Genomic DNA, 27481 nt, shown 5'->3' on the forward strand with positions numbered 1-27481 from the left:
GCTTGGGGTCTATGGCTGCCTTCACACCTGCCTTTGAGATGCTTAAGTAGCCCACGCATCCTTGGGCCTTCAGAGCTGGATTGCGGCATCTGACGTGAGATGGACAACGAGGCCTTGCTGGGCCCCGTGTCAGGAGCAAGAGAAGCTCATCGGCTCTTGGGGCTGTAGCAGCCTTGTGTGAAATGGGGCTGATGGTCTCTCTTGGGGAAAGCACAGGGACTTCCCCACCCCCTGGCCAGGAAGGAGGAGCTTCTGTTGGCTTGAGACAGCACGAGCTTCATCTGTGCCTTGCCAGAGGCGTCTCCAGGATCTGCCATGCCACTTGATGGTCCCAGTAGCCCAGCTACCACGGGGATGTCTGGTCACCCCTTGAAGCACTAACCTGTGAAGACCCCAAGCTCCCTGGGAGGGGGGCCCTCAGATGTCAGGAAACTCCAGGCAGGGCCATCGATCTATGCGGACCCCTTGCTGAGTGTCCCCTCGGCTGGAGCCTGCGGCTCAGAACAGGCTGGCGTCTGTGAGAGAGGACAGGAAAGCAGGGGCCTGCGGGGGAGGGATGATGGGGGTGGTGTCAGAGGTGGTCTCCTCTGGCTCGCTGTCCCCCCCGTCCAGGTCTTCGGTGAGAGACGGGATGATTCTGACCATGCTGTCTTCGAAGTGCACCTGCTTCTTCTTGACCAGCGAGTCGGCTGGCTCCAGGGTCAGCTCTGTCAGGGTGTCCGGGCACTGGAGGGCACCGGGCTTCTTGGTCCCCTTCAGGATGCTCTTCATGTGGATGAAGAGGGAGCCGGTCCCCTCCTTGAAGGCCCCGTGGAAGGTGTACGTTTGCTCGGTGTCCCCAGAGCCAGTGGTGCTCACGGCACTGCCGGAGGGGTCCGTGTACTGCTCTGGGGGAGCGGGCGCCTCGGGCTTGGCCTTGCTCTTCTTCCGCTTGCTCAGCAGGAAGTAGGCCAGGCCAGTGATGATGAGCATGGAGCCTGGAAGGGATGTGGGAGGTCAGCATGCTGGGTGAGTGCTGGAGAAGGGCCAGAGGCTGTCCAAGCCCGCTGTCCCAAAAGGCCATCGCGGCACCCTCAGGCCCTCCTGTGCTCCAGCCTGCACATGTGACTTGTCCTCACGCACCCACTTCACATTCAGGGGGCAGGCCTGATGCCCGGCTGAGGGACGTCAGCAGGGCCAGCGCTATGCTGGGGTCCTCACCCTCATCGTTAGCCAGGGGGGCCCCATGCCTGAGGTCCCCCGCCTAGTGACAGCCAACCCTGGTGCAGCCTGCCTGGCCTCTCATCACCGTGCTTGGCCTCCCTGCTAGGACAGCGTGTCAGGCTGGACCTTCAATGGGTCTGCACTCTCTTCTGAATGCTGGGCTCCAGCGGCTGATCTGGGCTTCCTTCCGTTCCCAGCAGCGGGGACATGCTCCTTCCTCAGCCTCCCCAGTGAACACAGAGGAAAGAGCAAATCCTATGGGGTGGGGCTGGCCTAGCATGGGCCCCCCTCCTGGGGGCCCCCCACCCCCAGCTTCCAGGCCAGAGGTCCCTCTGTCTCAGGCAGAGATTGCTGCTCTGGCCAGAGGAAGCCTCCGGGCATCTCCGAGGAGCGGGAGGCTGTGGCTCGCTCTGGCCTCGGCAATGCTGAATCCTTCTCTGGAGTCCACTGAGGGCTGTGCAGAGTGGCCTTGAGATGCTATGACAGGTACATGAAAAGAAACCACAGGGAGGAAGAGGAAGCTCTGCCTTTGGACTTTTTTTCCCTGGGGCAGCTGGCTTCCTGGCATTTTAGGTGGGTCACGAGAAGGGACAGAGTTTTCACAGCTAGGGAGGAGGGGAGAGGAGGGTATTAGCCGAAGAGGTCATGGACAACACCGAGGGGCGGGATCACGGAGTCCTGGCTTCTAGGATCAGACACTAGGCTACTGGCAGGCTCTGTGAAGTTGGGGTGGGAGAAGATGAGGAGGCTTTGAGGGTCTGCCCTGGGTCCCATCATGGGATACCTTCCAAACCAGGCTGAGGAGTTTGCCCCTGAGTGGGTAGGCACTGGGGAGACAGGGATGGGTTTGTACAGAGAAATGACCATCTCATGCCCTCCGAAAGCTCTGACCACACAGAGGCATTGGAGGACAAGTCTCTGTGGGTGCAGCCTCTGGATACCTGCATGAAGGGACATTCTTGCCCCTTGACAGGATGAAGGATGTCTGACACTTCCTCATCCCCAAGATCTAGGCCGGAGAAGTCAATGGGGTCAGTGGGGGCCCTGGGAGCCAGTGTCCGTGAGGCCTGTGAGAAGGGGATTCAGCCCTCCCTGCTCAGAGCCCGTCTGTGGTGGGGGTTGCTGGCCTCCACTAACTCCTGGAGGTCCTACCTGGGATGGTCACGTGCCAGACCAGGACAGGGTGGAGAAAGCAGGCCACAGACAACAGCATGTATGCCAGGAACTTCTGGAAGCAGCCCAACCAGCGGGCTTTCTCCCTTGCTTTGTAGGCCAGGGACTCTGGCCGACACCTGGCGGGAGGGAGTCCAGGATTAATAGGAGACAGGAAACAACCCAGACAAGCCCCAGCAACAAGTGAAGCTATTGGAGGCTGGGACTGGGTCTTTCTGTGTCCATGTTCTCTTTAGTGACCTCCAGCTGAACACTCCCCAGGGGCTGGTGTTCTCACCAGGGGTTCCACAGTTAGGGGTCTTGTCTGAGTCCCTCCAGAGGGTCCACAATTTTTCTGAAATGCTGTCTAGCCCTGCCTTTAGGTCAAGGGGGAAAGGAGCCAAATGATATCAGGACTCAGCCAAGACTGAGAAAGAAACCAGGGCCCCATTGGGAGGTCCCCCGTGGAGTGGAGAAGGCACACAGTAGGGGAGATAGCCTGCTGGGACAGTTGTGTTGACTGTGCACTGCACAAGCTGCCTGGCCACCTGTATGAACAGGCTGGAATCCAGTTATACCTTGCTCACGGATTGTCACCTAGGCATAAGATGGCATCAGCCCGGAGGGGCTTTTTTAAAAACTGTCACACAAGGACCACACATGGGTCTGGCAGAGGCCTGATGCTGAGCAGTTTTCCTCAGGGGTGTTGCTTCCAGGTTTCAAAGGAGGAAAGGGCTTGCCTTTAGGTCTATCTCCTTCATCCTCTGAATTGGTCTGGAGCAGGGCTCTGCACAGCTGAATTCTGGCCAGGCAAGTTTGGGGGCAGTGGAGGGGCCTGGAGGATGCTGTGCTGGTCCAGAGCAAGGCCCTCCACCACGGCCATGGCCATGGCTCATTGGTGCCCTCTGGTGGACGTTCTTTTGTGACCAAACCCGGGCTGGGAGAAGGGAGTCCAGAGCAGGGAGAAATGCCCCTTCAGCTTCAGGGCTCTTCCCTGCCCGCTCTTCCCTGCCCCTCCTCCTTCCAGAGAAGTTGCAAAAGATCCTTTGGCAGTAACATACATCAGAAAGGAGGAAGCCCGTGGCCTCAGGGCTGGTGACCTTGGGAGGCAGCTGATAGCCTTGCAAGGTACTGGGACGGCTGGATTTGAGGCCTGGCTCTTTCCCTGACTACCTAGAAACCCAACTGTTTAGGTTCTGAGAGCTGTGGTCCAGGGACAGCCCTTGGCCACATTGATGACAGCTTCTACAAACTGAGGCTTCCCAAGATCCTTGCAGCCCCTGACTTGTCCCTGGGTCCCAGCAGGAAAAAGAACCAGTTCTCAAATCTAGTTCTGTTTACTCCAAACCTGTCCGGCCTTCTGCAGGGTCCTCACCCCTCTGTGGGTGCCTTGGATGGCAGGTGCAGGTATGATCTGTTCTTGGTGGTGGGGAGAGACTCTGCGGGGAATTCTGGGTGGGAACAGGCCCTCAGTGAATGCTTCACTCTACTCCCCTGGTTGGGAGCGGGGAAAGGAGACCACTGAGCCGTGCGGGCCTGATCCCATGTCTAGGCGGGGGCTGGCCACACTGTGGGGAGGGAAGCCATCCGCAGCGACTGCAGAAGCAGAACATCACCTGGGCTGTGGCCTCACAGGTGGGGGTATCTGGGAGCGTCTGGGGCTGGGAGGTGGTGGAGGGGCTGCTCTGGAGGGTACTTACTGGAAGCAGATGGTCAGCAGCTGAGCCACAAAGTAGGCCCCTTCACACACAGAGATGACAGCTCCTATAAACCTGTGGAGGAGACAGGTAAGGGAGGTCTGGTGCCATCTGGTCTGCGCTTCGCTCTCCCATAGCCTTTTTTCTCACAGCATCCGGGGCTCCTGGCCAGGCACAGCCAGCAGACTGACCAGGGGTCTCCCGATCTGATGCTGCCGCTAAGCTAACATCTGCCAGGAGCTGCCTTCATGCTAGGACCTGGGCCTCAGTGGAGAGGTGGGGGCCAGGGCCCAGACATGGGTGAGGGAGTATGGGCCAGCAGGGGAGGCCGCCTTGATCCAGGCCCCTGTGTGGACACTGGCAGGCACATACTTCTACTTACCGTCACTAGGAGGACATTCACTGCTTGGCTGTAGAAACCTGAAGGCTGGATCTGTTCCAGACTCCTTCCCTTCTTCCTTTTTTCCCACTGTCCAAACCGTCTCCAGGAGGGGCTGGTTGTACTCCTTCCACGGTTTAGAGTCACTCCCATTCTCTCTGGCCTCACCTGTCTGACCTGAGTTTGGGCACTGCCCTCTCAACTCCTGCACTAGTCTCCCCTTCTCTGCCTCCCTGATTCCCTGCTTCCCCTCTCCCCTTCCTGCCTCTCCACTCTGCCCCTACTGGGCTGCCCCCAGGGCTCCTTCTGACACCTGAATGTGACGGTATTCCTCCCAATCCAGAATGTTTCAAAAGTTCCCTGTGCTCCAAGTATGGTCCAGGGGCCTTCCAGTCAGAATCTTCTGGGAAATGTGTAAAATCATAGATTCCTGGGTGAGCCTCAGACTTTATATATTAGAATCTTTGGGAATGGACTTGAATGTTTTGTTGGAGGGTCCTACTGGCCCATAACATGGAAATTTCTTAGCATGCCTTTAAAGTCTTACATGAACTTCTATAGTCCTCTGACTACACGGGAAGCTACTAGTGCCACAGGGCCTTTGCACAGGCTGGTCCCTCATGGAAAGACTCCCCTTTCCTCCTTTTGTCTGTCTGGTGACCTCTTGCTTCTCCCGGTTTTCCTGTGTGATCTGAGCCTCTGTGAACGCCTTTTGGCAGTTCCCTCTCTAATTCTTCCATGTAGCCCAGGCCCACTGCGGCTGGGGGCCGCGGTTTCCTCAGGTTCCTGGGCGTTGCCCCTGCTACCGACCAGCTGTATGCCTATAGGCAAGCGGCTTGACCTTTCCGTGTGTCAGTATCCTCATCTGTAAACTGAGGGTAATTACACTGCTTCAATAACATTGCTTATAACAACTGAATGAATTGATATTTGCAAAGCCTTTAAAATGTGGCACATAGTGCTCATTATATACATGTTAGTTATTATCTTTTTTCTTTCTCTCTCTGTGACCATTTAGTAATTAATCCCCATTCTCTCCTATTCTCTTTATGTCTCCCAGTATCTCCCTCTTACTCCTTAGCTTTTAAATTGGGTAACTAACATTTATATAATGACAATGATGCGCCAGCTATGTCCTAAGGGCTTTCAAATATCAATCCATTCAGTCCTTGTAACCATATTACTGTTGAGGCACTGTAATTACCCTCAGCTTACAGCTAGGGGCCTCGAGGCACAGAGAGGTCAAGATCCTTGCTGTGGTCACACAGCAGATCAGCAGCAGGGGCAAAATTTGAACCCAGCACTCAGACTCCAGAGCCTGTGTTCCTAACAAGCACACCAAGGTGCATGCTTTGTAAAATAAACGTCATTGCCTGGGATGGGGGGGGGGGTGGCGGGGCAAGGAGGAAACTGAGGCTTGGGCAATAAAGTGACTCACCAGACATCCTGTTTGGTGCTATAGAGGCTGTGCCTCTTGAGGCCAGGGAAGTCTGCTTACTCAAGTGGGGCAATGAATCCAAGGCTAGAGCCCTGCAGTGGCAGCAACATCCTACAAACCAAGGCCTCTGCCCAGGGTGCCACACAAGCCACGCAGACCCTTCAGCTAAAGGTGTGGCTGCTGTTTGTGGGTGCATGTGAGGAAGACAGTGAGGGGCCTTGCAGGGAGGAGGAAGATGGGAGAGGAAGCCAGGGCAGAGAGAAGTGAAGGACAAGCGAAAGCCAACAACAGCTCAGTTCCTCCTGGAGAGTGCGAGGGTCCCGGGGACATGCAGGACGGAGTGGCCGTCCTACAGCCACTGCCATCGATGCGCTGCCACTGCCTCAATGCGCTGCCATTAAGGACTGAGGACTGCTCTGAGGGAATGCAGAGGCAGGAGTCTGAGATCTGCAGGGGAGCCTGAGTGAGTGCAAAGGAGGACGGCAGAGGAAGAAGGAAGAGGGAGGCTGGCGTTTAGATGGCCCTTGAGGTGTGGGTGGCTGTGAGCTCAGGAGGGTGGTGGCTGCCCGTCCCGTGGGGTTATAGAGCAGTGCAGGGTGCAGAACCTAAGCCAGTTCACCGCAAGGGGCAGGGGGACCGGAGGCTGGAAATAATGTCTTCGAGGACTGGCCGCAGAGTGACCAGATGGGCACAGCGTCCTCTCAGGAAAGGGACAGAGCGGTCAGGAAGGGGCAGGGTTCTGGGCAGAAAGCAGTTTGCATTAACCAGCTACTGACCTGACCTGTTACAGCAGGATGATAACCCTACCTCTAACTTGTAGTGACCGTGTGGGTGAGCTGCACAACCGTGCGGAGAGGGGAAGGCCGGGCCCGCTTCTGGATTCCGGAAAGACAGCGCAGAGCAGCGGGGACAGGCTCAGTGGGACATGGAGGGTGTTCAGAGCGAAGAGAAGTCACTTTCAGGCAGTGGGAGCTTCAGGCTCCGGGCAAGCTTCCCAGGGCAGAACGCCAGGAAGGAATATCAGGCTTTGGGAATGTCGAGGTGGGTGGAAAATCACCTTGGGTGCTCACCGGGATGAACAATGGGCTAGGAGGTGAGGTGGTGCAGGTGAGTTTGAGAAAGAGTCAGAAGCTCCGGGGGTGGAAGCTGAGTGACAAGAACTAAAATGGAAGCCAGGAAATGGCAGAGAGTATGGCCGGGAGACCCTGGCAGCTGCTGAAGGTTCTGGAAGAGCCCTGTGTTTATGGGTGGCTAATTGTGTGGTGGTGTGGACGTGGGCTGGAAGGGTGGAAGATGGGAGATGGTGGGTGTGACCGTCTAGCAGATTGAAGACCTGCCCTGGGCAGTGATGAGGGTGGATGTAGATGGGGAGGAGAGGGAGGAGCTGCAGAGGCAGCCTGGCCACCCTGCAGGCCAAGCCCAGGCTCCCTGTGTCCCTCAGGATGGGGCTGCCGAGAAGCTGGTTGGTCAGAGCCGGCAGGGACCCAAGGCTTTCCTCCCTCCCTGGGTCACCACTGCACAGAGATCTCCTTTCTGCCGGGAGGCATTTGCAGAGGCAGCTGGCTGGGAAGGATGCTGGGGAGGAGCTACATGGGCCCAGGCCTGAGTCTGTGCCCTGTTGCTCTTATGTTTGGTGACGTGGCTGAGCTGCTTACTCCCTCTGAACCTTCTAACCTGAAAAACTAGGACAGTGCGCACTTCCGTGATGCGGTCAGAGTTAAAGAACATGATGTAAATAAAACCTTTTTTGTGTGTGTGCATGGCATGTACAAGGGCTCACATATATAGTCTCTTGAGTTGATTCCTCTCTCTTTAAAACAAGAGCTCAGTTAGTGGTTGCTGAATAAAGAAATGATTGGAAAGATAGATGGGTGGGTAGAGGGCGGCTGGCTGGCTTGCTGGCTGAATGGATGGATAGATGGACGGGTTGTTGGACGGATGGGTGGATGGATGGGTGGATGGGAGGATGGGTGTGTAGGTAGATGAATGGAAGGAGAATTGTTTGATTTATGGGATAGTCCGACCAAAGCCCTGCCCAAAGCAGAGAATATCCTAAAAGCCCTCTCTACTTCTTCTACCTGTGGGATGTGACGGAGTTAGCATGGGAAAGGGGTGGGGGCTGCTCTGTGTTAGTCTGAAGAGACAGACTTGGGATGTGCCAAGCAGAACATGTGGGCAGGGAAAGCACATTCACGCATACTCACAGCAAATAGAAAGCCAGGCTTTTGAACCGTCCCTGGAGGAAGGTCTCAGTGCCCACGCCGATCAACACTAAGAGGGGAAGAAGAGAGGGGAGAGTGGGCCCATGTGCTCCAGCCAGAGCATGGCCCTGTGGAAGGTTCCTTGGCTGTGGAGTGAGGCTTCTCCCTGGGGACCGGGAGCCAGGGTGGGCTCTTCTCCACATGGCACAGGGATTAGTGGCTAGGAAGATGCAGGAGAGCAGGGAGCCTTCTGGAATGGTCTCTGGAAGCCAGAGGGGTTTCAGGCAGAACCCCAGCAGTGCCCCCGGGGCACAGATGCCTGTCCTCTGCCCACATGGGCCGTCCCTTAGTGTCCCCAGAGACAGTTCACACTGATGGGCCACCAGCCCCTCTGCTCCATGGCTGTCTTCCATGTGGCATGGCCTTAAGGGCCCTCACTGTCCTGCAAGCCATACCCGTGTATGCCATGTGTCTGGGTCCGTGCTTGGCCATGGGACCTCCCCAACCCCTGTACCCTTGCCTAGCTCACTGTTCTAGCTATTTCTGTGGCCTCGTTTTCACTCGCTGGTTTCATGCCTGTATCACACAGTCCTGGCTCCTTGCTTTGGTCCCAGTGCTGGTTAAGCCCCTGAGGGTTTGCTCGGACACAGGAAGCTGATTAGCCTCGTCCCTCCTCCTGCTCTTACTTGGCGGTTGGTGTTTGTGCTCAAGCACCTGACCTTCCATTTGTCCAGCGTGAATTTCTTCTCGGACTCTCCTTTCTAGACTTGCTGGCTCCGGGCTGTCTCCTCATGGGGATTCCCTTGCTCTTACCGCTTCACTCAATGAGCCGTGGCTCAGACCCCATCCGCTCGCTGATGGAAACATTCCACAGACAGCACGGAGGTGTCCTGAAAACTTCCTCCAGGGCCACATAGCCCAGTAACCAGAGTTCTTTCTGGTCCTAATTGATTACACTGCATCCTCTATTTCTTCTCTGGGCTCAGATGACCCCCTCTGCTATTGGCCGAATTGTGGCTTCACCTTGTCTCCCTCCCAGAAAATCACAGATGGCAGGGCTAGGCTGTCATGTTTGGTAGCCTGTCCATGTGTGGCCCTTCACCTCTGCTGGTCGGGAGGCTGCTTCCCTTGATGAGTCCTCTCCTCCCTGGCAGAGACATTGTAAACTTTCATCCTCATGTCCTGACACTTTTGTCTGCTGCAGAAATTTTGTCTTTCATCCCCATGTCCTGAGACTTTTGTCTGCTGAAGAGCAGTGCAGAGCCCCTCACTTAGGCCACAGGCACCTCTCGCTCCCCCTTGGGGGGACTGGATGTGAAAGTGCTTTGAGGGGCAGGGCACAGAGTGCTTCTGTCCAGGAAAGGAGGGGCGGTGCCTGAGGATTCGTAGTGATGGAGGGCTCCGGTGCTCCCCTGGGCTTGGTCTGGAGCCATGGAGGGCCCCATGCTCTCTCCAGGTTCTAGATGTTCACTGGCTTGTACCCCGTGAGGGGCCAGGGATGCTGGTCGGCCACATACATCCAGCAGGCCGGCGTAACCTACAGAGAGCTTAATGCTTTCTGCACGGTGGTCAAGCTCGTCCTGGCTCCTCAACAGCAGCCCGAGACACAGGGAGGTATATAGTTCCTACTCAGTCTGTCATCTTGGGTAGTTCTCCCAAGGACACATGTCAGAAGGTAAACGATCTGCAGACCAAACTTGAGACTCTGGCTCCGGGTGATGGGCGGTTTCCTGGTTTCCACTGTCGGTGTGTGTGTGTGTGTGTGTGTGTGTGTGTGTGATGTGGTATATGCTGCAGGCAAATGCCCATCTGTCTATTCAGTTTTCACTCAATGTATGTATCTTGCCCTGTCCTCAGCACTTAGCATTTATTAACTTTCCAAGTCATCACAACAGTGTTCTGTGAAGGTACTAGTGTTACCGTCCTTTTACAGAAAGGAAACTGAGGCACAGGGAGTGTAAGCAAAACCAGCCTACCAACCAAGGTCATTCCTGCATTTCAACCTCACATCCGCCAGTTAATAGCTGAGGCACGCAATCTCTTTGAGCCCCCGTTTCCTCGTCATCCCTCTTGCACAGAATGGTTGTAAGGATTCAGTAAGCTAACTGACGCCAGGCACACCACAGTTGCTCAGTCGCTTGTTAACTTTCGGCGGGTGGCTTCGTTCACATTTGTAGATTCGCATGCTTTGTGGCCACTGGCCAGCAGGTGGCAGGAAAGGGTCTTGGAAAGAGCCCTTTGCCCTGGTTTGTTAGGCCTGTGGAGAGGTATTTTGATGCCTTTTGATGGAAACAGAAGGTCAATAGTCAGAGGGGCATTCTAGGAATGCTGTAGAGGCAGCACTGGTCTGCGATTAAAAAAACAAATCAATGGAACATCAGAGAAAAGAGAGAGCTCTCTCTTTTCTCAGAGGGGGCCTTGGGCAGTCCATGTGGACTGAGGCTGGCGGGTGGGTCTTTAAATATCAGCCCCCACAGGATGGGCAGGGAGGGCCTTGAGTGTTTTGGAGAAGTTGAGCAACATGTTCAGATTGGCATTTCAGAAAGCATCCCGACCTCGGGCAGACAGGGCAAGAGGCTTTGGTGATTGGCCGAGATCAAGCAGCAGACGTGAGGCGGTGACCGAGAGACAGGACCCTGGTCCGGCTGCTCCTGGCCTCCCCATCTCCCAGCACACTTGTAGCCACGAGCTCTGGGGTTGGCTCCTGCTGGCGTGCCCAGGTGCCCTTGCTCCCCTGTTTAATACTAGGGTGCCAGTAGGCACAGGAGCCCAGGCGGGGAGGGCTGGTTCTGTCTGGGGGCTCAGACCAGGCACAGAGAAGGGCGTGCCTTGCCATTTCGTCCTGGTTTTCATCTGGGTAGTGGAAGGCGGAAGGGTGGGACCAGAAGGCGTCTGGGTTTGGAGCCTCCCTGGACGTGACCACCCAGCTGCCTCTCAGGGAGGTCCCAGCACGTGCCGGCACATTCCAGTAGGCCCCTACGTGCATCTTGTTTAGTCTGCACAACGTCCCTCATGTAACTTATGGAAAAATCCCAGCAAGCATCCTGGAGGTGCGGCACCTTGCCCGGGGCATGCTGTTGTAAAGGGCAGAGGGCAGCCAGAATCAGGACTGATTCCCAGGGGCCCCAAGAACCCCCAGCAGAGGAAGGACTCTGGTGACAATGGTGCTGGTGGGGAGGACATTTCCTGGGGGCCCTCACATGGGGTGATGGGGGTGTTACATGGATGACACCCTCATTGCCATGGGCAGTGGACCACTGTGTCCCCCAAACCCAGCTGTGAATGGATTTCTCTAATGTCTGCCACAGAACGAGTCAGGAAACTCCTGCCTCACTGCCTCGATGATCTGCCGAATGTCTAAACTCTGGCTCAGTGTGGTAGTAACCCATCTGGCCCTCTCCCCAGGCCTCTGGAAAGGGGCCGTCAGTCTGAGCAGAGTCATCTTCTGAATGTCAGAAGTAGCCGCGGCTGAATCTCCTTGCCCAGGGCAGTGCCCCCCAGAGACCCAAGAGTTGTCCTAATAAGCCAGGGTCCAAAGTCCCCAGCAGTCAGCCTGCACCCTCATTTATGGCACATCCTCTGTGCCAGGCCTGGGTAAAGCACAGCGGTGCAAAGGAAATATACCCTGGGGCTTGGGCAGACTGTCGCGGACCCAGGAAATGAAGAGCGGGGGAGGGTGGGAAGAGGCCACGGCACCCCTGGAACAGGACGAGTGCTGGCTCCATTCTGTCTGGAAGCCAAGGACGGTTCTGCAGGGAAGGAAGGCAAGGTGATGCCAGAAGCGTGGAGCAGCATGAATAAGAACCTGGAACCGCCGTGGCTGAAAAGGGACAGGGCCTTGTCTCTGGGCTTCTCTGTGCAGTTCCTGGGACCAGGTAAGGTCATGGGTTCCACACTAGGGCAGTGACAGTGTGGCTTCCTGGGCCCACACCCTCAAGTCCTCTTGTACTTTGCAACTTCCTCCTGTTCCTCCAAGGGAGCCAAGTCCATTGAGAAAGCTGTGCCTTGTGGTGCTGGGAAAACCCTTGTCCCTGCAGCCTGGGTGCAAACACGTACCCTGGGGATTGGACTTGTTTCTACGAGAACTTGCTCTTCTCCCTAGCACTTATCTCCCCAAAGGTCTCCCGGGCCTCTGAAGGTCACACTAGTTGCCATGACTAAGGTAAGTGAGCCAGGGATGGTCTTGTGAAGATGTTCCCACAGATCCCTGGGGCAGCCACACTCCCAGACACCTGATAAACTAATTGCTGGGCTCTATGGCAGAAAAGGAGAGTGGACGCCCATGTACTTTACACAGTTAGGTGAGAGAGATACCCCTAACTTTAGCAACGTGATTTGGGGTTTCTTTGTTACAGTAGGATGTGTTAATGGAAGCTGCCCACAAATTCTTTGCAATGCCTCCCATCAAGAGGTGGAGTCTAACTCCCCTCCCTTTGAATATGGTCTGGCCTTAGTGACTCAGTTCAGTAGAATGATGTAGACAGTTCAAGGACTTACACTGCTAATTCACAAAGAGCTTCCACCCAGGCCTCTTAAAATGCCTGTTCTGGGGCCACCCACCCACCACGTAAGAAGTCTGATGCTCCCGGGACCATTGTGTGCGAGGAAGCCATGTAGAGGGAATGCCAGAGAAAGAGAGAGACAGACAGATACACAGCCAGCCCCAGCTGGTTCAGCCCTCTCCACCAGGCAAGTTTCCGTGAGGAAGTTCCGTGGACGTCCCAGCCCCAGCAGGTACCAAGTGGAGAAAAATGGACGAGCCAACCCAACAGTCAGAACCAAAGCTCCAGACATTCAGCCCTTGAGGAGTCATTCCAGCCACCCCATCGTCATGCAGCAAAGATGAGCCGTCTCCACTGTCTCTGCCTGAATTCCCGAGCCACAACATTTTGAGCGTAATAAAATTGTTGTAGCCTCAAGCGACTAAGTTTTGGAGTGGTTTTATTAGGTAGCCACAGAACTGGAAAAGCAGCTTATCCTATCTTCTTAACTACCTGAGGTTTTTGGCCCAGAAGTCCCTGTGTCTGGTCTGGTCTATATTCTGACTCTCAATGTTGAGCGTGCGCCCAAAGCCCCTTGGGCCTCTGGCCCTTCTCACCGGTCCTCAGCTTGGTTGTCAGAAAGCCAACTTGTGGGCTCCCAGGTCCTGTAGCAACTCTCCCCCTGCTCAACTTTGGGCACGGGCCGGGCCGGGAAAGGCAGCTCATTAGGAGTGGGCGTGGGGGTCTCTAGGATCCTATTCGCTGGTATAATAGCTTAGGCTTTCATGCAGGATCGGTGGGGCTCTGCCTCATCCAAAGCAGTTCCCTTCTGCAGATTCATTTTACAAAGGTTCCCAGTGGAAAAAGTGAGGAAAGCAAACACTGAGGCCCGTCTACTGCGGGAGAACGCTGTGACTCGTATCTAGCACTCACCCCAGACAGCCACATCAGCCATTGCCATGGCAGCTCCCCGCCTGCTGTTCTCACTGAACTGTGCTGGGAACGCACTGTCTTTGGGAGGCCCCACAGTGCCATGTGATGCAGATACAGGACTCCAAGGCCGTTTTGACTGAGGGTCTGGAGCTTCCTAAATGTTTTTCCAGGGGACTAGTTTCCAGAACTGGGGTATTTCAGAAGCCAAGAAATGAGCATGATGTATGGCCTTCGATTGGAAGGAGGGGTGTTAGGTGAAAAATGGGACGGGTGTGTGAGAAGTCGTTTGGCCATCTTGTCTCCTGTGCGTTTGTCTTCCCAGGACAGTGCGCGCGTGGGCCACCTGCTCTCTCCGAGGCCTCTTGTCAGCCCCGTGGATGAGAATGGGTGTAGTCCTTGCTTGGTGGAATCGGACCTAGGAACTCTGCCAGGTTTCCAAATTTAGGCAGGACTGTCTATAAGACACGGAGAAGTTACGGCATCCAGTGAAGCCAGGACTGATGTGAGGTGAGCACAAAATTTAAAGAGGCGCTCACTCTAAATTTAAGACCTAAATATAAGGAGGTGCTCACTCCCAGGGTGATGCGGAGGCGGCATTGGCCCTTTTGTGACCATGGCAATGGGTGTCTCCGGCCCTGGCATCCAGAGACGCACATGGCCCAGGGTTTGGGAGCCTCTAGCTACTCCTGGAATCTGGCCTGTACTCCTGGTCCCCTTTCCTCCTGACAAGGCAGCCTGGCTGGTGTCTCTGCAAAGTTGGCTTCACGGGGCTCTAGTTCAGTGTGAAATGGACAATCTGTGTCAGCAATTCACTCCGACAAATGGCCCTGAGGCCTTTTCCCAGAGCTGGGCGTGGAGACAGAGAAGCCGACAGTTCGACCATGGAAACAAACACCATACGTGTCCCCAGAATCAGGGCTTCATTACGATAAATTCTCTGTAAGAAAAACTTGTCCCTAAGAACAGCCTGGATCCCTAGATGTGTTGTTGTCGTTGTCGTTGTTGTTGTTGTGCTGCAGGTGGGAGGGTGGTGCTGGGCAGAACTGCCATGTAACTACTTTTATACCACCAAGTGACCCATTGACTCCTTCCAACACTCCCTGTTATCTGTCCCTCAGGGACCTGTTACCTCTCTTCCCAGACCCACAGAACCACATTAGGAGCCCCCCACCCCCCGTACAATCTGCCCCACCCTTCTGTCTCCCCCCTCCTTCACCGTCCCCTGGGGGAGGCATCCTACTTGGTGCCCATTAGGGCCAGTTCTTCCTCCACAAGCATTTGTGGACAGGCCTGGCCTCCTCACCTTGTCCCCTGCCCTCTAGCCTCTGTCCCTCCTGTCTGGGCCGAGGCACGGTATTTTCTTCTCCCAGAGGCCAGGGCTTTCTTCTGAGTTGCCTTCCTGAGTGGTTTGTTCTAGTTCAGGTTAGCAGGGATCAGAGGTTCTGGCCCGAGACTCTGTGGTGCACCGCTTTCTGGGCATCCTTCTAGGCGTCTTGAGGTGCTGGTCTCAGAGCAGGGGCGGATGGGAGCTGTGCGGGTACTCGGCTGTGGCAGAGAGAACGTGAGGCCTGATCAGGAAAGCAGAGCCCCGGCTTCTCAAGCAAACCATAACCCTCTCGTCTGCTTCCTCTTCCGGAAAATGAGGGTAATAAAAGCATGCACAAATGGCTCTGAATGCTCAATCTTAGTACATTACAGAGTGCTGTGCAAATGTAGACGATGGCTCATAGAATTATCAGGAGAGGCAGGTTGTTCCTGCCCGAGAGAGGCAAGCACTCTCAAGGGGGAGGAGAGGGTTTATTCTCATTCTTTCCTTCCATTAATACGCGGTGTTATTGTGGCTAAAGAGCTCTTCTCTGCACACTGATGTTGTTCATTGATTTTTCTGCCTGAGATCCCGTCTGCAGGCCTGATTGGGATATCAGTAGTCCAAATCCCCATCCATTTCAACATCTCTTGTGTCACGTCCTCTGTGTGACTTGCTAGGGATGCCAAGGGCTTAGGACCAGTGTGCTCATGAGGACGTGGCCTGTCCGTGGTGCTGACTGCTGAGGGGCTATCCTGGGGGCCTCTGGCCTCGTGCTGCTTTTGTCTCAGGACTGACCTCATGGTTGGCTGGGGGTTGTCTGTTCCGACTCCATCACTGGGTGGAGTTTTGATATCTGTCTTACATTCAGTGCGGTGCCCTGATGGCAACAGAGGTCACTAGAGGTCACATTACCTGGGTTTTCATGCCAGGCAGTGATATTGGCTCTGGCTGCGTGGGGAGCAAGATGAAAATGTCATATTCACTGCTGCTGAGGGCAGCCTCATAACTCACCACGTCATGATTGTCTCTCCTCTTCTTCCTCAAGTATGGTGTATCTCCTACTGGTCGTAGGATACACAAGGACATCTCGGGTAAGGATGTACCAGCTGATGACAATGGCTGGGGATGGTTTAGGTTCTGAAAAGGTCACAGCTCATTGTAGAGGTAAAAGCTACACTTGCACCATTTCTAAGAACATGAAGATGTTGGAGCCAGTTGCTAAGGATCCATTGAGATAATGAGGTAGTAGCTGTAGACTTCTTAGCCCAGGAGAAGCTTTGACAGAGTCTAAGCCTGGCAGGGAGGTTTACCTGTATGTTGAGAGACGGTCAGCTGACACATATGGGCCACGGTTCAGAGACACTGGGAGAAAAGGCCAAGATTTTATAGTAGAAAATTCTAGATATTCAATTAGAAGAGATTTTAGAGTATAGTGTGGCAGTCAGTACCCTTAATACCTCTCACAAGCCTGTTAGGGGAGAATTTCCCAAAGGCAAGATTTTGCACCCGTTCAATTTTCTAGACTAGATTCTTTTAACATGAGCTATAGACCAAAGTTGACCATCCAGGAGGTCTACTTCATTTGGCCTTGTAGAAGTCCTGGGGTAGATTGCAGTAAGTAATGCCCCTCTCTGTGTCCACACCCCTTGTTTTGTGACTTTGCAGTCCCCCGCATTAAAGCGAAGGCTGATTCCCCAAGCCCTCAAATCTGAGCTCAGAAATGTGACTTGCTTCGTGCAAGAGGATGTTATCAGGCATCATGCAAGCAATGATGTGAAATGGGTTTGTGAACCTGGTCTGCTCTCTCCTGCCTCTACCATCATCATGCACAGCTACCTGAGCCAACCTGCTGGAGCATGAGGCACGCAGAAACCAGAGTGGCCCTTGTATCCTTGTAATACAACACTCCCACCCTTCCATCCACCCCCAGACAACCACTGACCTGCTTTCTGTCATTGGAGATTAGTGTGCATTTTTTAGAAGTTTATAAAAATGGAATCATACAATATATACTCTATTTTGGCTGTCTACTTTCATTCAGTATAATTACTTTGAGATTTATCCATGTGGTAGCACATATCAGGACTTATGCCTTTCTATTGTTTATTTTTTTTAAGTTTATTTATTTTGAGAGAGAGAGAGAGTGCATGTGAGTGGGGGGAGGGGTAGAAATAGAGGGAGAGAGAAGATCCCAAGCAGGCTCCGTGTTGTCAGCTCAGAGCCTGATATAAGACTCAATCCAACAAACCATGAGATCATGACCTGAGCCAAAATCAAGAGTCGGACACTTAACTGACGGAGCCCAGGTAGCCCCTACGCCTTTCTATTGCTAAGCAGTATGGATATACTTGGGCTGGTTTATAACTCATCTGTTGACGGGCATTTGGGTTGTCTCTAGCTTCTGGCTGTTACAAATAAAGATGCTATGAACATCCATGTACAATCTTTTTGTGGACATTGCTTTTTTTTTTTTCTCTTGGGTATCAATAGCTAGGAATGGAATGGTGGATCATATGGTAGTTATATGTTTACTTTTTAAAGAAATTGCCAAATCGTTCCCAAAGTGAGTGTACCATTTTACATCCCATAAGTACTGTATTAGAGTTCCACATCCTTGCCAACACTCAGTACTTGGTAGAAAGCCATTCTAATACTACGTAGTAGTATCTCATTGTAGTTTTGATTTGCATTTCCTTAATGACTAATGATGTGGAACCTCTTTTCATGGGCTTATTGGCCAGCATGTATTTTTGTCAACTTGATTTTTCAGTCTCTTAACATTCTGTTTTGAAAAGTGAAGTTTTTAATTTTGATGACATGCAATTTATCAGTTTGTTCTTTTACGGATTGAACTTTTGATATTATAAATAAGAAACGTTGGCTTAACTCATTACCTAGAGTTTATCCCGTAGTATAAAAGTTTTTTAGTTTTAGGCATTCCCGGGTGGCTCAGTCAGTTAAGCTCTGACTCTGGCTCAGGTCATGGTCTTGCCGTTCCCGGGTTCCAGCCTTGCATCTGGTTCTGTGCTGACAATGCGGAGCCTGCTTGGGATTCTCTCTCTCTCCCTCTCTCTGCCTCTCCCCCACTCACACACACACACACACACTCTCAAAAATAAATAAACATTAAAAAAAATAAAAGTTTTGTAGTCTTAGGTTTCACATTTAAGTCTATAATCCACTTTAGTCTTTTTTTGTGTATGGTACAAGCTATAGATAGACATTCATTTTCTGGTAAATGGATTTTCAATTGTTCAGTACCATTTGCTGAAAAAGTTACACTTTCTACACTAAATTGCCTCTGTACTTTTGTCAAAACTCTGTTGTTTATAAATTTATGGGCCCATTTCTGGACACTATTCTGTTCCATTAGCCTATTTGTCTTTCTTTATGTCAATAGTGCATTGTCTTGACTTCTGCAGACTTACAATAAGTCTTAAAATCAGGTAGTGTTAATGTTCTAACATTTATTTATTTTTCAGACAGAGAGAGACAGAGCATGAATGGGGGAGGGTCAGAGAGAGGGAGACACAGAATCTAAAACAGGTTCCAGGCTCTGAGCTGTCAGCACAGAGCCCGACGCGGGGCTTGAACCCATGGACCAAGAGATCATGACCTGAGCCAAAGTCAGACGCTTAACCGACTGAGCCACCCAGGCGCCCCAGGGAGTGTTAATGTTCTAACTTTGTTCTTTGATTACAACATTGTTGGGCTATATTAGGACCTTTGTATTTGCATGTGAATTTTAGAAGCAGTCTTCAGGTTTTGGAAAAAAACTGTTGGGATTTTGACTGAGTTTGCTTTTAAACTGTATGACAATTTTGGGAAGAATTGACATCTGAGTAATGTTGTTTTCTGACCCATGAGCAGGATAGATTTCTTTACTTATTTAGGTCTTCTTTGCTACCTCTAGCATTTTTTTTTTTTTTTTAGTTTCTTTTTAGGTCAGATTTATCCTGAAGTACTTCATATTTTTGACGTTATGTAAATTGTATTTAAAATTTTTCATTAAAAAAAACAACAAAAAAATAAAAATTTTCATTTTCTATTTTTTTGTTGCTGGTATAGAGAAATATGGTTGGTTACTGTATATTGATTTTGTCTTATGCAACCTTACTACACCTTCTATTAGTTCTAGTAGCTTTTCTGATAGATTCCATCAGATTTTGCATAGATGATCATGTCATCTGTGAATAACAAGTTTTCTTCTTCCTTGCCAACCTGTATGTACTTTATTTCTTTTTCTTGCCTTATTATACTGGTTGTAATCTTTAGTACCATGTTGGCTCAGGCGGTGAGAGATTCTTGTAACAAGATTCTTGTCTTGTTACTAATCTTAGGAGAAGGTCATTTGATCTTTTACTTGTAAGTAGCTGTAAGGTTTTTGGTAGATGCTCTTTTTAGGCTGAGAAAGTTTTCTTCTATACCCAGTTTGATGATAGGTTTCCTCATGAAAGAATGTTAAATTCTGTCAAATGCTTTGTATAATATAAGCTTTTCTTTTTCAGTTTGTTAATATGGTCAATTATATTAATTGATTTTCAAATGTTAAAGCAATCTTACTATTCCTGGGATAAACTCCACTTGTGTATGATATACTATCCTCTTGACATATATATTTTTTGATTTTCTAAACCACTGTTTGGACTTTTACATCTATGTTTTGAGGGCTATTTGTAGTTTCCTCATGATGTTTTTGTCTGGTTTTGGTATTAGAGCAATGCTAGTTTATAGAAGAGTTGAAAAGTATTCCTTCCTTTTCAGACTTCTGGAAAGGTTGTGTAGAATAGATGATATTAGTTTTTCAATGTTGTAGAATTCACTTGTGAAGCCATCTAGGCTGATACGCCACTTTTGGGGGATGACATTGTTGATGGCTCTGCAGGGATCACTGATACTATTGAGGATATCACCTCTAGCACAGAATAGCATTCTTGTAAGGACCTACAGGGGGAATTTCTTCTAGGTCTTGATTTCAGGTCATGGTATTTGCCCAAGGTATTTGCTTCTTATTCTTGCGTTCAAAGAGAAGACATTTGCTCACCCTTCCATATGGCAGTTTCCTGGTGCCGGAAAACAATGGCCATCCCTCCAGATACTCTATCCATGCCACACAAGCCATGTTTCTTCATCTGACTTCACCTGGCCTCTGGTGATCTAGGAAGCCTTGGGGGGAAATCCGCAGAAGGCTCTTCCTCCTCGGCATCTGCCACTTATATCTAACGACAATCTCTTTTGATAATAGCCCTCTTCAGATGGTTGTTCAGAACTAAGGACAATTTTAAGAGAATTGCCAGCTGGTAAAAAACAAAACGAGGCTACCACCTTTCTTCTGATTTGATCACTACGTGTGGTTTAGAAATGATCGGTTTTTCTGTGGGCTGATCCTAATGACCCAACCTCGAACTGTGAAGGAAAATGTTATTCAGTAAAAGACTCTTCACATTCTAAGGACTCTTCCTCCTCCCTTTGCAGCTTCAAGGGTCATAGATTGCCTTATTCCTTTCCTCTGGTCTTTCTTCTTTTTCCATCCTTCAGGAAGAGCCCATCACTTATGCTCTACCATCCCTGTGTTCAACACATCCCTTTAAAAATTAACCAGCCCTGATTGAGAATATATGTGCCAGGCATTTTCATGCTTCAGTCATCGTTTTGTTGAATGTTCACAGCCCTAGAGGGTAAATACAGTCATTATTCCCATTTCATAGGTGAAAAAACTGATGTGTAAAGTGGTTAGGTAACACGCCTAAAGTCACACACCTAGTAAGTGGCAGAGAAGAACACAAATTCACCCCTCCAACTCCACACTGCAGCACTTGGTGCTGGGATGTGTATTTATTGGCTTGTCTCCCTGGTCAGACCATGTGCTTCTCAAGGGTAAGGGTCAGACCATACTAATCTATGTGTCTACACGACACAAAATGGGAACTCAGCACATGTTTGCTGAATAAATGAATCCTAAATGGAGTGACAGATTCCTTGATTCTAAATCTAAGGAGGACACAGACACAAAGAGGTAAAAAAAAAAAAATGACCCAAGTCATATGATCTTTCAGTGCTAAGGGAGCGGAACAGAAGTAGGGATATCTCATTTGCTCATTGGAACAATCAGATCAGAAAGGAAAAACAGTCAACATCCATTTGGAGGATCTGAAAACAATGTGGTCTCGCTTGGGTAATAAATTCACTTGTGGACATGTTGAAGTGCACAAAGCTTCCTTAGATGGCAGGAAATGGTCACGGGGATACACATTTAAGAAGGATGGAAATTAGCATGGAGGGCCCAAGATGGTTGCCTCAGAAGCATTAGTTGTTGTTGTTTTTTTTTTTTTTTGAAGGCTTTGTCAGGGCTAAGGTCAAACTATGCATTTGCTGTACTCTTTAAAAAATAATGAGAACATCTGGGTTTAAATGCTTCTTTTGTCTTAGGCTATATTAATAAGCCAAATCTCCAGTTTGAACCGAATATTGGCAAGGAATGGGGCTTTGGGGAATGTGGCTCTGTCCTTTAGAGGACAGAAGAGGTTAATAGGTCAAAAACCTGGAACAAAACAGACCCTTAAGTGATTCCAGGTTGATCTAAAATAGTTGATTTGTGAGAAAGGGCACATTAGCCTGACAAGCAGGGCTCATTCAAAATGGCCCTGTCTCAGTGCCGGCCCATTTCCCAGTTGGCTGTGTGGCACCCCTCTCTTTGGAGCAGTGTACTGATGGTCCCTGGATGTTCCACTGCATCCCTGCGAATGGGCAGACTGGACCCCCAATACCATACCTGCTGTCTACTGGCTGTGCGACTTCTGCCAAGCTACCCGAACATTCTGAGCTTCGGTTTTCTCATTTGTAAACTAAGACTAAGGTCAGCACTTGGCCCTCATAGACACTGGTGGGGCTTTAGCAAGATCATGACTCTGCTGTTGTTATCAGTTGTGCATCTCTGGACCCATAAATGGGAGGTCCTGCTGTGACAGTTCCCTCCGGAAAGGTGAGCAGATTTGTCTGTCCTCAGAGGAGGTCCAGGAGTGGATTTGGTAGTGCCAGTCAAAGTATGCATGTTCAGAGACAGGAAGTGATGAAATGTCAGTGTCTTTAGATTCAGGAAGTGTTTGGTCATGCTTACTAGGCTTCAGTGTAGCTGTGCCCAACTCGCTGTGACCCCACATGCCTGAGCCTGTGTATGGTGTGGCTTCGGTCCGGCCTCTTTGGGACCCTCTGTGTGTTTTACCTCCCGCATCTTGGGGTAGCCAAGACATATAAAGACGTGTTCTTTAGCCGGAGTTAGGTGGAAGAGTCGGGTCTCAGGAATAGACCACCATCAATCAGAATCTTGCCTCTTTGCTTCCTGTTTGTGAGACTCTGAATGAGGTGTTTCACTCCACCAAACCTCAGTTTCCCCCCACATACAGTGGGGATGGGGAGGAGTATGATGATGGTTCAAAGAGTCACTATGAGGACGAAATGCAACACTACATTTGAAACAGGCAGCGCAGAGCTTGGCTCGCAGTAAATACTCAAATAATCATGTTCATTATCGGCTCTCACACCCGAGCGGGGCTGGAAGAACGATGAAAGCCCTCAAGCACTGGCAGTGAGAAGCCTCAACCCCGAGCCACCATTGCTCTGAGGAAAGTTGCAGGGGTGTCACCAAAGGGCCAACACAGTGGGCTCTTTCCATTCTCTTCCCCAAAGACTCGGGGCTGAGGCTGAGGAGTGGTGAGGAAGTGCATGGAGATTCTCTCTCAGGGACTAAGAGGACTGCCGAAGTGCAAAGGGAAGCCAATCCTGCTTTCCAAGAACAGGGATGGGGACCAGTCCTGAGGGACAGAGAAGGGGCGCCCTGTACCTCTGGCCTCCCATCTCAGTTACAACCCACTTCCCAGGTTCCCTTTTCTGATGGTGGGTTTGTAGTGAGAATAAAGCCCAGGGTTGAATATCCCCTGGGGCCCGAGTCTCTAACTCAGGATGGCACGTCCCTGCCTTTATGTGGACACAATGAGAACCCGCTTTGAGGGTTGGACAAGTGGGCATCTGCGAGGGGAGGTGTGGAGAGCTCACAGTCTGTGTGCATTTCCCAGTTGTGTCTGCTTCTTTGAGCGACTCCAAGAGCCACATCTCAGCAGCAGAGGCACCAGACATCACATGTGCGTGCGCGCGCACACACACACACACACACACTCACACACGTATTTCCTTCCATGCCAAGGAGGTAATGCAAATGAGTGAAGCCGGCCAAGGGTAAGACAAACGTTTTGGGGGGGGGGGCAGCTCTGTGATGACTTGGAAACTTTATGACTGGTTCAAAGTCATAAAAAAGTCTCATGGGAGAGAATTTTCTAATTTTAGAAACACTTCCAGCTGGGTGCTGTCTGCTCGTGGCCTGTCTGCCCCTGTTCAGCAGTGGCAATGCTCTGTCTGTGCCCACTGGTGTTGTGGGGCTGGGCATGGGGGTGGGACAGCAATGGCCCGTGGGACTACTGGACATCTTGAAGAAACTTCATCCAAAGGGCCTGGGAGGAGAAGAAGAGATGAGCTCAGCTAACCAGGCCTTAGCCACTGGGCTTTGCCATCATGGTGGAGTCTCCTGGGGTCTGGTACCCTTAGAACCTCTAATAGTCCCAGATCCCATCTGCAGAGGGGATTGGCAGGTGGATTGGCAGGTGTCACCTTCAGGTGACACTGGGCAACCTTGGGCCACATGCTTCTCCTCATTTCTGGAGATGCCACGTTCCTTCTGACAAAAGGACCAGGGGCTGCGTTAGGTCTCCTGGGGTTTTTGTAAAGTGACAGCCTCTGTCTCAAGTCTTTTTTCCTCTCTGGTAGCAATGCCCCTGTAAATGAGGCCCAGATTTCTCAACGGAGATTTCAACAACAAGAGGCTTAAGGGAATAAAGAATTTGAAAATCTTACACACTGGAAACGGGCCAGGAGTTTAGTGACGTTGGAAGAAACTTGAGATTTGCCCAAAAGCACCAAAGCCCCTCTCTCTAGCTTCCCACGTGCTCCCAGCACTCTAAAAAGCTCAAACAAGATTATTGGAAAGCCTGGCCATTAAAAGGCAACTTGTGGCCTATTTTTAGCCTGGATCTTATCAAAACCAAGAGGAAGACCCATCTTCAGCATTAACAGCAGCCCTCTGCACAGAGATAAGAGTGTGCTTAAGAGGAGGTGTGTGTGTGTGTGTGTGTGTGTGTGTGTGTGGCTGCAGACCCTTCCACTGACTGAGATAAATCAGACTTTTAAACTGTCTTTTGCTAGGCTATTAGAAAAATAGATATGTCTTAAAACAGCTTCCTGACAGGAGGCAGCTCTGGGCAGAATATCACCAAGATATCTGATAGCTAAAAAAGATACATTATAGTTATCTGAAAACCAAGGCCTGGAGGAGGGCAGGGTGGGCTCAAGATCAACAGGGGTAGACCAGGACTCGAACCCCAGACACAGAAACACTCTATAGGTTTACCTTTCTCTCCCCAGGATGTAAAGTTACGGGCGTCGGCATTCATTCCCTTATATGTAGGTAACAAGGCGGTTCTGTTGGAGGTGGGAGCTGGCTACCCTGCCAGCCCATTTACTCAGGACCCTCAGCAGAGCAATTCCAGACCCTTCCTGGTGTCTGCTGGGCGGGGCTTCCTACTCTGAGAAGCAGGGTTTTTTTTGGCCAGAGTCCTGGCCTTTACAAAAGTTGAGGCACCTGAGCTCCAGACTTGCTGTCCCTGTGATCTGCAGTGTGACCTTGGGCAAGGTCACTGCCCCTACTTGGGCTCAGGTGCTCCATCTTGCAATAAGAAGGGTGGCATTAGAGCTTCCCCAACAGCTGACTTCCTGTGCTGAGGACCTGGATGCTAGAAGAACCCACTGGCCAGCCTCCCCAACAAGCTCTGAACCATGTCATAGAGGCTTCTCCTAAGAGGTTTATGCCCTCAGTTCCACTTAACTTGGCTCAGCTTATGCATCCTTGATCCTTCAAAATACCTGGCCAGGAGGTCCAGATCAGAAAGTGCCATCCGAGGGGGTCTGGGTGGCTCTCCCAAGGTCACACATCAGCAGATGACAAGGTGGGGGGCTGGAACCAGCACTGTTGGAGTCTGAGCTGGGGGACATTTCCTATTTGCCAAGACCCATCCTGGATTTTGTCCAGTGGCAAGGAAGGACCTGGTGATCAATGTGTGTCTCTTCTTTTTCCTAAGGGTCAGTGGGACAAGAGCTAAGAGCTCAGAACGATGCCTTCTCACTTCCCTCACACAGACTCTGGCCATGTGGGGCCTATGGGACTAAAGGTTGGGGTCTGCACTGGGGAAGTGAGCAGGCAGAACTCAGGATAGTGGGTGCTCTGGTTCTGCTCTGTCTGTGCTTCCAGAAAGTCAAGCAGCCTGTGATCAGGCCGGGTAAGGGAGAGGAGCCCAGGGTAGGGAACCATTTCTTCTCCAGACCCACACTGTGTTCTTGTAGTCAGGCCACAGGGAGGGGGCTTGGGTTTCTACAGGACTTTCTGTTAATGAGGTGGGAGTGGGCCAAGGGAAGCCGGGGGTCTCCATGTTTGGTCCTAGAGTTCAGCCTGCCCCAAGTGCTGGGAATTCTCTTTTTATGAAATAGGGCTGTGGTTTGAGCTCTGTTGATCATCTTTATAACTATACGGGGAGGCATCTGATTCTCACATTAGCCTGGTTTTTTATACCTTCACCTTCAGACCCCACCTCCACCACACAATAGCCCTCCAGGAGGTAGAGCAGACCCTCTCTACTCAGTTCCCAGATGAGGACACTGAGGGCTCCCAGGGTCACATGGGTGGTGGGTTACCAAGTGGAGATTTGGCATCAAGCTCCCTCACTCAGGCTCACCCCACCGCACCTGCCGCTGCCCTGCGAAACAGTGTTTCTGGAGGCATTGGGAAGAAAAGTGAGAGCAGATGCGGCCCGATGTGTCCATCTGTCCCCAGCCTGCTGGCCCCCACCCCTTGAGCAGCCACGTCTGCTGTGTCCAGGGCGCAGGGGACTGTAGCGGGGAGGTGGGGTCTTACCTGCAGCAGTGGTGATGCCCAGGAGCCGGCAGGTGTATTCCAGCCCAGTCCAGAACATCTGCAGCTTCATGGTGCCAGGGTCGAGGACAGGGTCCTAGTAGGGCAGGCAGCAGAAGCTCCGGCCTGAGATGCTCCTGGATGCCCGTGTGCAGGGGGAGGCTGTGGCTGTCGGCTCTGGGCCCCCGTGCCCCGGGGCCCTGCCTTCCAAACCAGTCCTGGCCACCACAGCCTGGCCGAGGTGTGAACAGGGCTCACCTTCCCGGCTCTGCTGCCTGTGCCCTTGCCAGACGCTCAGCTTAATCATTACCTTGGAAGAGTGCCCCTTTCGCTCCGCGCAGCTCCGGCCTGGCCCAGGGTTGCTGCGGCTCCAGCACGGCCGCTTGAGATCGGGCCAATTAGGGCTGGGCTGGAGGCAGCCTGGAGCTGGCAATTAACCATTTCTGGGTGAGAGGGGAGAGCCGAGGAGCCAGCCCAGGCCCTTCCTTACTGGTCAGCTCTGAGAAAGTCACACCTGGACCTCAGGCCCACAGGGTCCGGGGAAGTCATTGTCTAGAGGTGACCGTTTCGTGTGGAAGAGAAAGCTGTGTCTTTAAATCACTAGCAGAAACAACTCATGAAATGAGCTCCAAGTTTCTATTCTTCTGCATATAGGTGGATTAGAAAGCTTTGCAGCCATGCTAGATTTGGACTCCGACCAGTTATACTTAGCTCAGGCCCATAGCACACATGGACCCTCCTTTATCCCCGACAGGCATCCCTGACGTGTGATGTGGGAAACACTGTGATTCTTTGGGAGGGGACTTTCTGTGTCAATAATTAACTGGATGACCTTGGGGAAACCCAAAGATGTTTGTTAGCCTTAGTGACTTCTGCAGACGATAAATGAGAGGGTTTGGCTGGATCGGTGATTCTCAGGGTATGTTCTGAGAGCTGCTCCAGGAAGCCCAGCCTCTAAAAGCTGACAATCGTGGGCTTTTACTAATTCACAATTTACTCATTGATGAAAACTTTTAGCATTCCTCCCAGGCATTTTTCTGAAATCTTTTATCCCTTTGCTCAAGTGGAATAAACAGCCGAACAACCAAATTAGGAAAAAAAAAAAAATCCCCAAACTAAATTCTAATAATAACGAAAAGCTCAGGCATAGTCTGTTTTGCTTATTGCTTTGGTGAGGATCATACGCCTTCATATAACGAATACATATTTTTCTCTAGTAAATTTTTTTTTAAATTTTTTGATGTTTGTTTATTTTTGAGAGAGAGAGAGAGAAGGAGTGTGAGAGGGAGAGGGTCGGAGAGAGAGGGAGGCACAGAATCCAAAGCAGGCTCCAGGCTCCGAGCTATCAGCACAGGGCCTAATGCGGGGCTCGAACTCATGAATGGTGAGATCAGACCTGAGCCAAAGTCAGAGGCCTAACCAACTGAGCCACCCAGGCGCCCCTCTAGTAAATTTATTGTAAGTTTCCAGTGAAGAAAACAATCAACAGAACTAAAAGGCAACCTACAGGATAGGAGAAGACATTTGCAAATGATATGTCTGATACAGGGTTAGTATCCAAAATACGCAAAGAACTGATACAACTCAACACCCCAAAACAAATAATCCATTTAAAAAATGGGCAGAAGACACCTGAAAAGATGTTCGTCATCATCGCTTACCATCAGGGAAATTAAA

The 27481-nt window shown here is 51.2% G+C and overlaps 1 protein-coding gene across 1 annotated transcript; it reads right to left on the reverse strand.

Annotated features, from left to right (window-relative positions):
- Nucleotides 1–287: 287 nt before the first annotated feature.
- Nucleotides 288–26350, reverse strand: TMEM72 (transmembrane protein 72). The gene is made up of 5 exons (XM_049646379.1): nt 25808–26350; nt 8074–8140; nt 4056–4127; nt 2356–2495; nt 288–977 (listed from the first exon to the last, which is right to left on the reverse strand). Exons 1-5 carry the CDS (start codon nt 25875–25877, stop codon nt 499–501), a joined length of 828 nt encoding a protein of 275 aa, XP_049502336.1. The 5' UTR covers nt 25878–26350; the 3' UTR covers nt 288–498.
- Between the last annotated feature and the right edge of the window lie 1131 nt (nt 26351–27481).

This window comes from Panthera uncia, chromosome D2, assembly GCF_023721935.1.
Source record: "Panthera uncia isolate 11264 chromosome D2, Puncia_PCG_1.0, whole genome shotgun sequence".
NCBI lineage: Eukaryota > Metazoa > Chordata > Mammalia > Carnivora > Felidae > Panthera > Panthera uncia.

What these genes read in the sequence shown, in the direction of transcription:
- TMEM72 (XM_049646379.1), bottom strand. Translation starts at nt 25,877, where the DNA reads ATGAAGCTGCAGATGTTCTGGACTGGGCTGGAATACACCTGCCGGCTC. An exon ending in CTGCTGACCATCTGCTTCCA is followed by an intron (nt 2,496 to 4,055) that starts GTAAGTACCCTC and finishes CCCTCCCGCCAG; the next exon opens with GTGTCGGCCAGAGTCCCTGG. An exon ending in CTGGCACGTGACCATCCCAG is followed by an intron (nt 978 to 2,355) that starts GTAGGACCTCCA and finishes CATCCCTTCCAG; the next exon opens with GCTCCATGCTCATCATCACT.